This window comes from Callorhinchus milii, unplaced genomic scaffold (genome assembly GCF_018977255.1).
Source record: "Callorhinchus milii isolate IMCB2004 unplaced genomic scaffold, IMCB_Cmil_1.0 Scaffold8, whole genome shotgun sequence".
In the NCBI taxonomy this organism is placed as follows: domain Eukaryota; kingdom Metazoa; phylum Chordata; class Chondrichthyes; order Chimaeriformes; family Callorhinchidae; genus Callorhinchus; species Callorhinchus milii.
The window spans coordinates 17,425,418-17,440,259 of record NW_024704749.1 but is presented as its reverse complement, the minus strand read 5'-3'; the positions used below and the strand labels follow the sequence as shown (position 1 = coordinate 17,440,259).

Here is a 14,842-nt window from a genome sequence, read left to right as displayed (position 1 = left end):
TCAAAGCTGGCTTCTGACTCAAAACATTCTGAATGAGGAAGCACTTTTGTCTGAAGTGAGCTTGCACAGGAAAGGGATTTCACAGTTGTGTAATTTGACCAGGATGATTGTTTAAAGTAACACATTTGTAAGTTGGTCTCTATTGGTTAATTTGGGGCACGATTGTCTGTTTTAATATCCCTCCAATATAATACTAAAACATCTAATGTAGTGCTTCCAGTGTTCCGGGACATAAACTTGTGCTCCATCAAAATTCAAATTTTCTTGCCCCAATTTAAGGAGTTCGTCAGGTTTATAGACTGAAAACTCATGTCATCTGCAGTTTTAGGAAGTAATGGAACTTGTAACCAATTGGAGGAGAAGTGTTGGTGTTTTAATTTTCTGTTTCTTGTTCAAAGATTTCAGAGCCAACCCCAAGCCAGAACAAGGACCACAAGCCTGGGCCCATAGGAAATGAACGATCCCTGAAAAACAAGAAGGCCAAGGAGTGTCTGGAACCAGAGGGATTAGAGAGAGCTGATGGGAGCATCTCTTCTGCAAGCTCGGCAGACAACAGACCGAGCAGCAAGTCCAGTCTAGACTTGCACATGGACGCTGTGATTCCAGTTCCACCAATAGAATTCGGAGTAAGCCCAAAGGTAAACTTCCAAATATATACTTGTAAACTCTCTAGTTTAGAATTGCGTGAATATATTTGCATACTTACTTCACAGTAATGTATGTGGCTCACAATCGCATTGCTCTGCACTGTCTGAGGAGATTTAAGGGTTGTGAGATGATAGTTGGTGTTGAGTAACCTATTTTCTGCTCTAGGATTCTGACTTTGATTTGCCCCAGAGCTCGGTGCCAAGTCCTGTTTCCAACTCAATCACCAAACTGCAGGATGCATTGGCCAGCAATGTGAGTATCTCACTCTGGGGGTGAAAGCACACCTTATAATTCAGCTAACAGCTCCAGGAACAACAGCAAAATTACATTTGTATAGCGCCTTCCACTTCGGGAGGGTGTCCCAAGGCGCTGGAACATAGCTGGCTCTGGCCTCCTGCTTGTCCCCCGGCCTCTTCCACCATCGGCGGCCATGCTTTCAACCACTATGCCCCAAAACATTCGAACATTCTCCTTCCCCATTTTTAGATTGCTCCTGAGACCTTCCTCTTCGATCACGCTTAGAATCATCTCTCCCCAACCCCCACCCCAGCTCGGGTGTCAGACACTGTTAAGCGCTCCGCACCCTGCATAAAGACAACTGAATTACAAAGAGTGTTTTCTCAAAACTGCACATGAGTTTTCTTATTGAGCAATCTCGTAAAATCTGTAAGTTTGGATCAGGCAGTTATTTTTTTGCACACCATTGATGTCACGTCGCCATTGATTTATTTTAATTTATTTCAAGTTACCGTGCGAGTCCACCCGGCTCTGTTAAGTTTGATGATATCGATGGTATGAATTACAGAACTGGAGACGCTGCCAGACTTCACACATTTACTAAAATCTTGGATTATAAATAAATCTTTAATTTTTTTCTGATTTATTCAATGTTAGCGTTTCAAGGATCCTGAGAAATCTTTTATTAAATGCCAGTCTCTCATTTATCAGGTCACACTAAGCCAGTCAATTCCTATTTTACGAAGAGAGCATATGCAACAGGGCCCAGATCTGACTCCTGTGTCGCTTTCAAGTACAGACCTCACTCTAAAGGTATGTTGAAGTGTCTTTGCACATTGGTTCCTTTATTTGCAGTAATTTAAATACAGTGTTATTTATGTAAACAGATTGCACTTGAGAAGTGTTCTGATGGATGAGAGCTTTGATCCACTCTGGAATATATGTTCTGGCTGGTCACTCGAAATAGGATTTACACACTTCTGACCAAACAATAATGTTTAGGTAATTAACATTCAGACCTCACGTAATGCAACACTTATTACAGGGGCCAGATCGCTTCAAAATTAATAATAATAATCCTTGCATTTGATATAGCGCTTTTCACGTCGGGAGGACGTCCCAAAGCGCTTTACAGAACACACTGTAAAATGAATTGACTGTATATTTGTGGGCGAACGCGGCAGCCAATTGTGCACAGCAATGTCCCACAAACAGTCGTAGATTGAAAATGACCAATTTAATTATTGTTTTTGGAGGGATTATTATTCATGGAGGGATTAAAATTCATGAGTATTAAAACGTTAGCGCTGTAAAAGCACAACAACAAGAGTGGCCATTTTAGCAAAAAACAGCAAGACGGAAATTGAAACCGAATGCACTAGTGGCCATCCAATTTCTTACATTCGTCTTTTTATCCACAGATGGAGTCTGCCCGCAAGGCCTGGGAGAATTCCCCCAATGTCGCTGAGCAGAGTCCTGGCAGTAGCTGTGCCAGTACCCAGACACCCTGCAACACGGGACCATCCAGTGGGGCAAGTTACAGCTCCATTGGGAGTGTTTCTGTGCCACCCATGTCTGTGGTGTCCGTAGCACCTTCTGTCTCTCTGCAAGGTATTGCAAGCTCATCATTTCGGTTAGATTCCTCTCTTAATTTGTACTTTTTCTACACAACAGTGTTAAGTGACGATCTTTAAATATTGTCTTGTGTGTGTTTTTTTTCAGGAAGTCACATTCCTCCCCTCTACATGGATGGTCATGTATTTACTAGCCAGCCACGACTGATCCCTCAAACAATTCCACAAGGTTTCCAGGCTGGGCTTTCTCAGGTAGTGATGTTTTGACATGTAGTGTTTTTGATTCTTTTGTGCACGTCTCAGTTTTTCTCTTAACAGGTTACGCCTTAGCCTCTTCAACTCTAGGAAAGTTAACCCAAGTTTACTCATTTTCCCATTATAACCGAGTCCCTTTATCCCAGGTATGATTCTGATGGATACACTTATAGGCCAGTTAATTGTAGTTGAGATTGGGAGACCTAATGACTATACATCGAGTCTGATCAGTGTTCTGAGTAACTACTTCTTTAGTTTACATTCTAGATCCCTTAAGATACTGCATTCTAGTATCCTTTTGGATTGATTTCTGTACCAGCTTTAAATTACTTATGTACCTGGGCCCCAAATCCCAGTGTTCATTTACTCTTTAGTGCTTTCCCATTTTAAAATATACTCCCATCTACCATTCCCGCACCAACACTGGTGCACCGCCTTACACTTTGTAACTTTGAATTGCAATTCTAAAAACGCCTTTGGACAGTTCGCAGCAGGAAGACAAAAGGCTCTGTCTGCATCTGCTAAATGTCCAGAGTTGTTGATTGAATTTCACCGCATTTTGGAATATTAGCACAATTCAAATAGCCCTACGTTCTGTGACGTTTTATGAGTAGTGAATGTGTTGTGAGTCTCTTTATACAATGTATGAAATATCTTACAGTGCAAATGGAGGTGTCTAACTAGTTGAACAAATGTTGTAGTGCTTGTGTTTAATATGGTACATATTTGGAACTAACTGTTATTTTTCTCTATGAAGACTGCTCAAGCGCACCAGATTCCAATTCCCTTACACACATCGTTACAGGCCCAAGCCCCACTTGGATTGCGGAATGGCCTCCCAGTGACTCAGTCCCAGGAAATGTTTAGCTCAATGCAGCCATTCAGGTAGGTAACGGTCATGCTAATTTTGAAATGCTTTAACATTGCTGAAATCTGTTGTTTTGAGCCTTTTGATCATCAGATAATAATAATCCTTGCATTTGATACAGAGCCTCATCACGTCTTCAAGGCGTCTCAAAGCGCTTCACAGAATATACTGTAAAATGAATTGACTGTATATTTTGTGGGCGAAACTAATGTTTCCATAGCATTTGTCTAATCAGGTGAATGGCAAAAATGTTGAGTATGAAGGGGGAATAGAAGAATAATTAAATCAGTTGATTTTGTTCACAGATCACAGATGTACATGCATCCCAACCTGTCTCAACCATCCGCGATGGTCCTATCAGGTGCTCCTTTGAAATCTCCTTACGCAGCCTTCCCTGCCGTTCAGACGTCTGATATGGTAAAAGCACAGCAAGGATCTCATTACCAACAACTCGGTGGAAATCAGCCCCTTCTGTACGAAAGTCAGCTGAGCCAACCTGGAATCCCGACCTCGCAGATCATGGACTCCCAGCTGATCCAGGTTAAATACCGTTTATACAGCTTGTATGTTTCTCAACAACAACATCTTGGTATAGTTTCCATTGATGTAGGCTAATATTCAAAAATCTTTCTTTTCCCATTTGATGCAGGTGACTATGTCTTTGCCTGGCTCCCAGTTGTCATTGCCCAGGTTTGGCTCCGGTCAGCAACAGCTGATTGCATTAACTCAGTCTATTCAGCTTCCCCAGGCACCAAACCTAAATGCTGGAGGAACAAGGAGAATCCTCACACCAGGATCCCAGCCTCCTATGCTTCCCACTGGCCGCGAGGTAAGATCAGTTGCTTCTAGTTTTGCTCACAACATCTTTAGAATGAACAGAAGTTTACAAAAAATAGTTTATAAGAAAGACAACAATTTAATATTATAATATATTAGAGGCTGATTTTCCGTCTCCTCCTTTATCCTTGTCTTCTACTGCGTATTGATGTTATTACTTCATACTATCCCCTTTCTAAAATTAGACTCCCGAGATTTCACCACACTTTCCTCATATCTTTTACAACTTAATTTTTTTCAAACGTCTTATCGTCTTGGTCCGTGCCTTCGGTCACCCTCCTACCCCTGCCCTCCACTCCTGATCCCAATCCCTGACTGTCCAGCTCCTTGGGACGGCCTCCTGACGTGAAAGGTGCAATACAAATGTAATTTGTTGGGTTCTTTCAGATTCCACAAATGGACCTTAAAGCATTTCAGTTTGCTGACAAGCAGGTTTCCTCTGGAATGCCTGGGCCTCCAGTACCAAACCTTTTCAGGTATTTTATTTCTCTTCCTATTGCAATTTTTTTTCCTCTTAGATACAGCACAGATTACTTTTTACAAGAGATTATGATTTAAATCCAAGACTATTGGGGATGCATGCAATAAGGGTAGATATTGGCTGAGTAGTTGAACAATAAAGACTGGGAGGAATTCAAGCGGAGGTCAGCAATAACGACTGCATTTCGTTTTAGCAACTCAGGTCATATCAGAAAATAAGACCACAAGACTTAGGAGCAGGAGTAGGCCATTCAGCCCCTCGAGCCTGCTCCCGCCATTTAATAAGACCATGGCTGATCTTCTAACCTAATTCCATTTACCTGCCCTTTCCCCCTATCCCTTAATCCCTCTATCCTTTAGAAAACAAATCAGTCAACCCACTCCTGTATTGGACATCAGATGGTTCAATAGCCAATGGTTCAAATGAGATTTGCCCCTTTCAAGATTTTAGGGTTTAGGCAGAGAGACCAGGGGGAAGGTTTCATGATTTCACAGAAGAACATATTTTTCCAAATAAAATGTGGCTGTAATCTTAAAATCCTATAAAATAACTGAGCAAAAGAGGATGCACATCACATTAACCAGATGTTATCATACTTATGAAACATTGCTTTGGCTGGCTAACAAATAAGTAGGGTAAAATTGATATAAATGATTTGACTTTGTAGAAAATGAGCAGAGATAGATGTCAACATATATGAATATGCTCGTATGTGTTGCAACTCCTGCTTCTTAGAAACAAATTACGTCAATAAAATAACAGGCTTTGTACTTTAATTGTAGACCCAGCTCCACAAGTCCCAGTGGAAAACCCTCTGGACTAGGACCAGTTACTAATACGATGGGTTTGAACGTAGCAGGACCAATCCAAGGACACTACACACAACAGGTATGTGATTGTACCAGTTTGTTTAGTTTGATATTGAAAGGGAAACTCGTCACTCATCAGGGATGGCTCTAGCCTGGGCTTTTGTCATAACTGTGATTCTTCCCAGTTTTAGTTAGAAGCATCAATTGATTGGTCGCCCCCGCCAGTTGCTCTTGCACACTTCCTGACACCATTTCGACAAGCCTCATTCACTGGTGCAATCGAGCCCACAAAGATTGTCAGCTTGCTTCTGAATTCATATTGACAACTCGTTCATCATTTTAGGAATGAAATACAACGGGACATGGCAACTCCCATCAAATAGTTTTATTTTTAGACCTGCTTGAGGATGTAGTTATTTAATTTAATTATTTGACTCAATGCTCCAAAATATATTCGTCCTATATAGCATGACTAGCATCAAGTGCTCTGCTCTCCAGAGGGTAGACAGTGCTTCTCTGTATTTTGTGCATGCGGTTATCCTACACAGAGAGGGATGGACAAACAGCAGCAAACAGCATTAGAAGAGAAACTGGAAGGGTTTGAGCCTCAGATGTTAGCTTGGTGGCTTATTTACACTTTTTTAATATAGCTGGAATTTGCACTAATTTCAGGCTACAGTCAAAATCTTTTATATTTTTGACAAAAGTTTTTAAGCAGCAGGAACGGTTGTGGGTTATTTTAGATATGCAAAAATGCTTCTTAGCAACTCTGTTCAGGAGTAACTATAGAATTTACTCCCTGTCTCCCTTCCCATTTCTCCCCTCTTCCCCCCCTCCACCCCAGTCTATACAGATGCCACCCCCACCACAGGGCAGTATGATCATGCATATGAGACCTCCCGGTGCTGGAGCCTATCCCACTCCCATTCAGCGTCCTATGATGCAAATGAACAAAGGTCCTATTGCACCTCCCATCACAGTGCGTCCACCTCGTCTGCTCATCTCTAGCAGAGAGAATTCAGCACCAGCAATTCGAGTTTGCAACTCTGAAAGGGAAACCGAGGAGGATCTCAAGGTAAATGAATAGATTCCAACGCAGGTTTTGCCCCTTACCAGCATCACTTTATAGGGTGGTTGGAATTTTATAGACCCCAATGATTGCGTTATAACAGTGTTCTGCTGTACTATTAATAATAATTCTTGCACTTGATATAGCGCCTTATCGCGTCTTCGAGACGTCTCAAAGCACTTCACAGAATATTAAATCTGCAACTTGTTCTGTTTGTTGTACAAGTTTAGAACTGTAAATTCTGCTCAGTATATTTGTTTTTTATATATATATATATAATATATATATGTCCAGAGGTCTCTGCTTCCAAATAGCATATACTCAAGCTGGTTTGTTGTACAGTAGTTCTCCATTTTAATTGGTAGCCGGTCTGGTAATACTTTAACAGCAGCCATTCTTATTTAAAGATTGCATCGAATCTTTCTCCGGTTCTCTTATATTAATGTATTCCTAAATGTATTTTCAAAGGCTAAGCAGAGGGCAGAGGTGCTGCAGATGACCCATAAATTCTTTGAACAGCAACAGAATCTCGGCCAGAAAATCGAGCCAAGTGCTGCAATTCCTAACCCCGGAGAAGAAAAATCAACCTTAAGCGCATCAAATATTCAGGACGCATCAGCCGAGGTTGTGACACAGGAGAGAGCCGTTTGAACTGAAGCAGCCGAGCAAAATTGCATTAAAATGGAGGATGGGAAAGCGTAAAGATCCTGCAGTTTTTAAAATATACATACTATATATAATCAGAAAGGACTCGGGATTTCTGGAATGCTAAGACTTCATTTTAAATCTTGTTGTTTCATTTGCTGCTCAATCTTTAAAGTAGAGAATAAAAGCCCATATCAGTGTAAAGGGTGAACTCTGGGGGCTGGGAATTTGGTACTTCTCATTAGAGGATAATGATAATTTGATAACCACAGTTGAACTCAAAAATTTTATCTCATTTGGGCAACATGTCCCCTCTCCGTACCTACTCTTTATTCTTTTGAAATCATGGAGGCTGACTGTATGGAATAGTTGTATTGAAACCTGGCTGTTGGCATGTTATAACTGCTCTTTTCTATTACACAATATGATGCACCTTCAAGTCACTGCACGTCCCATAATACTTTAACCTGAGTCTCAGATTGTTTTGTTAATCTCGTGGGGACAACATTTGGAAATGCAATAGATTATGTAATACTTTCCTAAACAAAAGGATCAACCAGTGCAATGCTCCAAATCTATTCACATTTCTTTTAGGCAAATTGTGCTGAAAATGATGGGAGGACTCGAACCTTGTCCCTAAATCATTTTGCCACTAAAGATAGTGTCCTAGATTTCAACTTCCACCGGCGAGTTTGCCTGCAACCAATGAGACTGGATTATGGAGTAGCACCTAATTTCTAAAGCGGTTTATTACTCTTTCGTGTCAAGGTGGTTATCTCAATTAGCTCCTGGTTTCTCCAAACACTGCTACCACTTGGGAAGCAAGAAATTGTTGACTTTGCAAAGTTGGAATATTCTTTTAGGAGAGCATAGTTTGGTACAAGGATTGTCTTGACATATTCCCTAAGAGCAATGCCTCGCTCTCCAGTCATAAACTGTACAGTGCATGTGTGTAAATACAATAAATAAGAGTACATACGTAGATGAGGCAGCTATGATAATTTAGCAACTTTAATATCAGTATTAATGGGCTACTGCAGATGGTTCATCTTTAACAGGACTGTCTCACTTGTGGTATTTAGATCACCAGACTACATTGTACATAGATACTTTAACACACGTGCAACAAAATGAATTTTTGTCCTCCATTTGTCTGTAAATGACTCACTGAATCCATGTTTAAATGTGATTTGGAATCTAGTGTAGGGATTTTTGGAATCTAGTGTAGGGATTTTATTCTGCAATGTGACCCTTGGCTAAGCAGTACGTTGTGATGAAATGATATGATTCAAGTTCATTTTATTTGGAAGAAAGCTGGCCCAGTTGACCTTTTTAGCATTGACAGATTAAAATGAACACTGCCTTGTATGACCATGTTGAAACAGACTTGTGGTGCATTCCAGCTGTCCACGACTTCTGGTGTAGTTGTCAGGGACCATTTTAGGAATGTTCTTGCTGCTACTGATGGCTTTCCAATTATTCTTGAATCCAAATCAGTAACTGTGGATATGTTCCACATCCTGAACATATGGCTAAATATACCACTTTGCTGAGCTCTCCACCACAGTAGAGCTGCCCTTTTGACTGGACTGAAACTCATTTTCAAATACAGAAAGCTGGACCTGATTCTGTGTAGGTAGAGTCCAGATACTTGGCTGAGCACAGTATCAAACAGGCAGTAGATATGGTATAGATTTTGGGGGACTGTTTTTACTCCAGTGGGATTCACCATTCGGATTTTTTTTGTTTCCTTTACCAATTTGATCAGGATATTTCTATCTTTGCTGACAGTTATAACTGTAGAGACTTTAATGAATTGTGTGAGCAGAGGCATTGTGTGAGATTCCTATTCTGAAGCCATTTTACTTGTAACTGAGGTGTAATGAAGAAAATCCAGATGGAAGTTTTTAAGGATACGTAAGATAGTGTATCATTTTGTTTCAGAAATTAAAAAGTCTCATTACCTTGATTGTGGTGCACTGTTTATTGCAGAATATGCCAGTGTAGAACTGTGTTACTTGAGCAGTGGTTTTGAAGATCATAAAGTCCTGAAATGGATGTTGAGTCCATTTTTGAATCCAAATTTGAAACTCTTGAATTAGAAAATGTTAGCGAAATTAAGTGATTTTGTTTTTGGAAATGCAGAATCTAATCAGTTAAATGTGGAGGGAAATTCAAGACCTTTTAATTTTTGAAACCTGTTGTAACCTCTGGAATTGCATCTTTACAAATGTCATAACAGCTTCGATGGAAGTGAACTTTTCGGAATGGGGGAGAATTTAGCACTGATCTCTTTCCAATTTCAGTCCGACGTGCATTCAGTGTCCATGTAAACGTGTATTAAAACCCTGTCTATAAGTAGTTTTTCCAATCACAAAATTAATACTCTCCAATGAATTTCTTTACTTTAGTAATTGTGTGTTGAGATTAATTGTGGCTAATTAGTACTCCGGGTCCGGGGCAAGTAGCGAAAGACCTGGATTTTACAACAGTCGCTGAAATGGAACAACGCAGTCCAGTTGTGTTAGAAAAAGTGCTGACACATTTACTTTGAAATTGACTATGCAAGCAACATTATAACGTCCTGTTAACATGGGAAGGGCAGAGGGAGTCATCAAGACGATTGAGATGTTAACACCATTTCTCTTGTAAAATGGTACCCTGTAAATTACTCATTAAACCGGTATTAATCAGCATGTTAGTTCTATGTACACACCCAGTGTAACTCATTGATCATGTAAGAGATTCAAGCCTGCTATCCGAGAACTAGGATTTTTGCGCAAATTGAGCAACCAGCCAGGCATCGTGATACTCACCTGTCCAGCTCGGTAAAACTGCAGAATGTGTCGCCCGCCTTCTGGCACAATTGTTTTTGGAAATGCAGATTTTAATAGTGAAAAGGGCAAATGAGAACTAATTTTAATCTTTCCATACACCCACTCACTAGTTGATAATGATGATAAGATGGGCCGAGATTTTGTCCCCCCTCTTGAATTCAATGCAGATCCCTGATTGGTTGTGCTTAAGAGGATTTCAGCATAATTGTGTTCCTTCCTGTAGACAGATATAGCTAGGGTGAGAATTCCCAAGATAGCAGGCAGCTCTGGAACTTAGATTAATGGCCATCCAATTCGCTGTCTGAATTAATACATTAGTTCCCAAGATGGCAGGCAGCTCTGGAACAACGGCCATCCAATTTGTTGTCTGAATTAATACTTTGCTGCCATTTTAATCGTATTTTTTCATTGTTGGTGTTTCCGTAGTGTAAAGGATATCAATCGGGCTTATCTTGTTTTATGGATGGATTTGTTACACTGTGCTGGATGGAGTGCTAGCCTCACTGCTCTCAGGTTGTAGCGTAGTTCTGCATTCAAGCCGAAACCATCATCATTTGTAATTGTTCCAACTAAGCCAAGAAGTGGGCAATGCCACCATAAAGGAACTGCCAGCCCCAACCAACTTGTCTTAAGTGCTTCCTGTCGTATTATTTACAGATAGGGAGTTTGTGGCTTGCTACTCACTTTCTTAGCCCGAAAATGAGCCTCAGATTTAACGATTAAACGATTAAAACGGTTTCATTAAGAAAAAAAAATCTTAAGGGTTATAGTTTGCTATGATATCCCATATAGCATTGCTGATCACACTTTATCGGTGATTGTCCCACTGATGAGTTTGTTCTCTGAATCATTGGTCTCTTCTGAACACTACATTATTTACTGTGTACTGAAGTGTAGAAATGTACCAGCAGAGAGTATGTTTCACATCGATTGATTATTTATATATTGTCTTGACAATTCTGTGCAATGGAGGGGCCAAAAGAGACATGCACGTCTTCATTAAACCCACAAACGAATTCCCTACCTAAGCCATTTCAACTTTAGATTTGATTTGAGTTCCTCAATCAAGTACATCTTCATTGTTGATTGTGTTTCTTTAAGCAGTTATTTCTATGAGTTTATTTGTAGTTTTAAACTATATAATGGTTTCAGAGAATTAGTTCAACTTGTTTTTTTGCCCGAGGCTGTTGCCCAGCGGTAGTAAGCCACGTAACATCCACTTATCTTTTTATAATTGGTTTAGTCGCCAAGGTTCCAACAAAAAGGAATGTCCCATCAGCTGCCTGTTTTGTTTCACTCTTTCTTAATGCAAGTTAATCTTTATCATAGCTTTATTGTGCAGTGGTGCTAATGCTCCTGTCTTCTCAGCAGAATGAGGGAAGAGAGAGAAGTGACAGTTGGTCGCAGGAAGCTGAATTTCAGCCTGAAATGAAGTGACTGAATTGGATGTATTGTATGTGTTCGTTTTCCAATGATGGATCAATTGGATTTGTATCAAACCGAGTCGTAAGGGTGGGAAGAAGAGGAGAGACGTTCAGTTCAGCTCCTCAACATGTCCTTGATGTATTTTGAGAGCAATGCGTTTCTGGAAAGTTCCAGCCCCCACTGCTTTCCTGCAACTTTTATATGTTCCACTTTAATTGAGTTTCAAGCTCTTTGAAAGTCTTTACTGACATTTGTTATTACTTTATTTGTGTATAACCAGAAACGTGCATATTTGTCTTTTGGCCTTATCTATTGTTTTTCGTGTAGATTTGATATTTGAAAGGGCAGACTATAGATATGTTGTGTACACTGAGGAGTTATTTATTAATGAGGCTGGACTGGTTGAGTGGGGTGAAGGGAGGGGCCTCTGGTTTACAGTTCAGTACCTATTGTTTATCCTTTCAAATATGTGATTTGTAATAGCTCTTTCCATATGAAAGGATCTGGTTTATTTAAATAAAGCAGCTGATGCTTTTTTTTCACATGACCAAATAATTTGTTATTTTTTTTTCCCCCTGGGTGTTTGAAATCTAGAATTGCTAATATACTATAGAGACTTTTTAAATCCAAATGATGACTGCATTCAATGTACAGTATTTGTTTTGATTCTTGTTGAACTTGACCTGCTTTTCAGCAAAATGGACCCTTCGTTCACTATAGAGTATGTTTGCAGTTTAGGCACCACATGACCAGAAAATTGACGAAACATCGTATGGTAACGTGGTCCGTTATTGTATTCTCCAGTAATGTATAAATGTTTTATTATGAGAACAAAGTTGTGAAAGTTTCATTGTCCAGTACACCATTTCTTTGACTTGTAAAATACTACATGTATGACGTTTCTAAATAAGGAATTCAGCAGCTGACTCTGATTGTCACACCGCAAGTAATCAATTGTTCAGACCAGCAGCCTCGAGCCTTTTTCCTTCTGCTCCCCTTCCCTTTGCCTCCCAAGGGATTAAAATAAGTGAATGTACTCACTTGAACTGAAAACTTGGAACTGTTTTATTTCTTCCAACTGTGTTACATAAAGCTGCACAAACATTTTTCCAAACCATTATCCGACCACTGATGAGCGAGAGAGCCCGAGCAAGAAACCATCTCATCATCTTCGACTTCGACGTCAATGAGGTTGTGCCTCATTGAGTTTGGCGCTGGAGCAAATATGCAAAAGGTTTTGTTACATCTTTACGTAACTCTTGTCGGGTAATGATATGTTTCCAACCATCATTTTTGTTTTGCATTGAAGAAGGGAAGTCACTGTGCTTCCAGAGACCGTGGATTTAATTCCGTACAAGTCTTAATCTTTCATAGCGGTCGGTGGAACAACGCCGGGTGCAAATTGGCTTCTGCGTTTGCCTACGGAATACACATACACTACACTTCACCGCAAATCATGTGAAGCACTTTGAGATGTCTTTACATGAAAGGCGTAAGGATCCTTTTATTCAGGAGGCTATTCATGCATCGCTAACTTGTCCAACAATTTTATTTTCAAATGCTACCCCATCCTATTTCAGTTCCAGGGAACAAAATGGCCTGAACATCTGTGCAGGGTCACGCAAGATAATTTCCCACAGAACAACGAGGGTCTGAATTTTATTTTTTAATTTTAATCTTTTTTTTAATAAAGGTCAAATTATCGGTGCAGCAAAGGCAAAAGCTTGTTCGAGTTTTTTTTTAAAAAGGAGTACGGTTTCTCTTTACTATCTGCTGATCCAATAAACACTTGCTGTTTCTGTGCAATCCGCATCACTGTTTGACGTTTGCAAAACGAAGAACCCCATTGCTATCACAAGCGCGTGACCTTCCCGTACGTCCGGTAATCCTTCTGCCTGAAAACCTTCCTTTTCGTGGAGTCCTGTAGCTCAGTGTTTGGAGCACTCGCTTTGCCAGTGAGAGACCTGAGTTCAATTCCAGGCAGAGGGCGAAACCTTGGGCAAGTTTCCTTACTCCACCCACACAGAGCCTAATAATAATCCCTCCAAAAAAAACCAAAACAATAATAAATTGGTCATTTTCAATCCACGACTGTCTGTGGGACATTGCTGTGCGCAATTGGCCGCCGCGTTCACCCACAAATATACAGTCGGTTCACTTGACAGTGTGTTCCGTGAAGCGCCTTGGGACGTCCTCCCGACGTGAAAAGCGCTATATCAAATGCGAGGATTATTATTATTATTATTATTTTCGACCGTGCCTACGGTCACCTCCCCCCGCGGCTCGGGAGTCGGGCTCCGCCGCTGTTAAGCGCTCTCGAGGCGCTGCTTCGCGCGGAGGGCGCGGCTGGAGAAGTGCAAGTTGTTGTTCGGCCGTGTCGTGATACTTGGCGCCGGCGTATTTCTTTGCCGACGCGTGGATTCATCAGGGAAGATGTACGCACTGCCGTGAATGAACGCCACCGACATTAAAACTGTTGGGACGACAATAACAGCCATAATAATCCTCGCATTTGATACCGCGGCTCCCGAGACGCAAAAGGCGCCGTCCGTCCCGCAGACGGCCGCTCGGGTTACCCGGTTGTAAAATAGGGTTTCCCGCTTTCCTCTCGGGGGAAGTCCTGCGCCCCCGATGAGACACGAAACGCCTCCCCGGTGTCGGCCCCCCACCGCCCCCGTCCCCCCACCCACCCCGTGCCCCGCCTCGCTCCCGGTCCGCCGGAGCCGGGTCTACGCCCTGTCGGGTGACCGGGTCGCTCTCCGCCTCGACTCCTCACCCCCCCCCACCCACCCACTCCCCCCCCCACCAACCCCTTCGAAACCCGCCTCGACCGCCGCCGCGATGACGACAGCAAATGGCGCCCCTCGGGACGTCCCACACCGAGAGAGAGAGGGGGTGTGGGTGGGTGGGTGGGTGGGTGCGCACCCCTCTCCCTGGCCCTGGGGAGTGGGTGGGGGGAGAGAGGGAGAGGGAGGGAGAGCAATACCAAGTGGGTTGGGGCGGCCATTGCTCCCTGGGGGAGGCGGTTGCTAAGGGCGGGCCCCCCGGTTGCTAAGGCCCCCCCCCCCACCGGTTGCCAGGGGCGACCCCAGAGCCGAAGGGGCGGCTTTTCTCTGCCCCGTTTGAACCCCCCGGGGGGGGAGCAGCCGAGCTCAGC

At 42.0% G+C, this 14,842-nt stretch overlaps 1 protein-coding gene across 4 annotated transcripts in view; it reads left to right on the top strand.

Moving 5' to 3' along the window:
• Positions 1-12,738, top strand: part of prrc2b (proline-rich coiled-coil 2B) — a 35,206-nt gene extending 22,468 nt beyond the window's left edge. For 3 of the 4 annotated variants that reach the window (XM_007900257.2, XM_007900256.2, XM_007900258.2), the window contains 12 exons: positions 399-638; positions 814-900; positions 1,597-1,698; positions 2,307-2,496; positions 2,608-2,711; positions 3,472-3,599; positions 3,888-4,122; positions 4,232-4,411; positions 4,807-4,895; positions 5,683-5,788; positions 6,554-6,784; positions 7,247-12,738. In XM_007900257.2, coding sequence (XP_007898448.2) covers positions 399-638; positions 814-900; positions 1,597-1,698; positions 2,307-2,496; positions 2,608-2,711; positions 3,472-3,599; positions 3,888-4,122; positions 4,232-4,411; positions 4,807-4,895; positions 5,683-5,788; positions 6,554-6,784; positions 7,247-7,429 — 1,875 coding nt within the window. In that variant the 3' untranslated portion in view covers positions 7,430-12,738. The remainder of the gene's footprint in view (positions 1-398; positions 639-813; positions 901-1,596; positions 1,699-2,306; positions 2,497-2,607; positions 2,712-3,471; positions 3,600-3,887; positions 4,123-4,231; positions 4,412-4,806; positions 4,896-5,682; positions 5,789-6,553; positions 6,785-7,246) is intronic. The other variant, XM_042337680.1, reaches the window with a different exon arrangement.
• Positions 12,739-14,842: the final 2,104 nt, after the last annotated feature.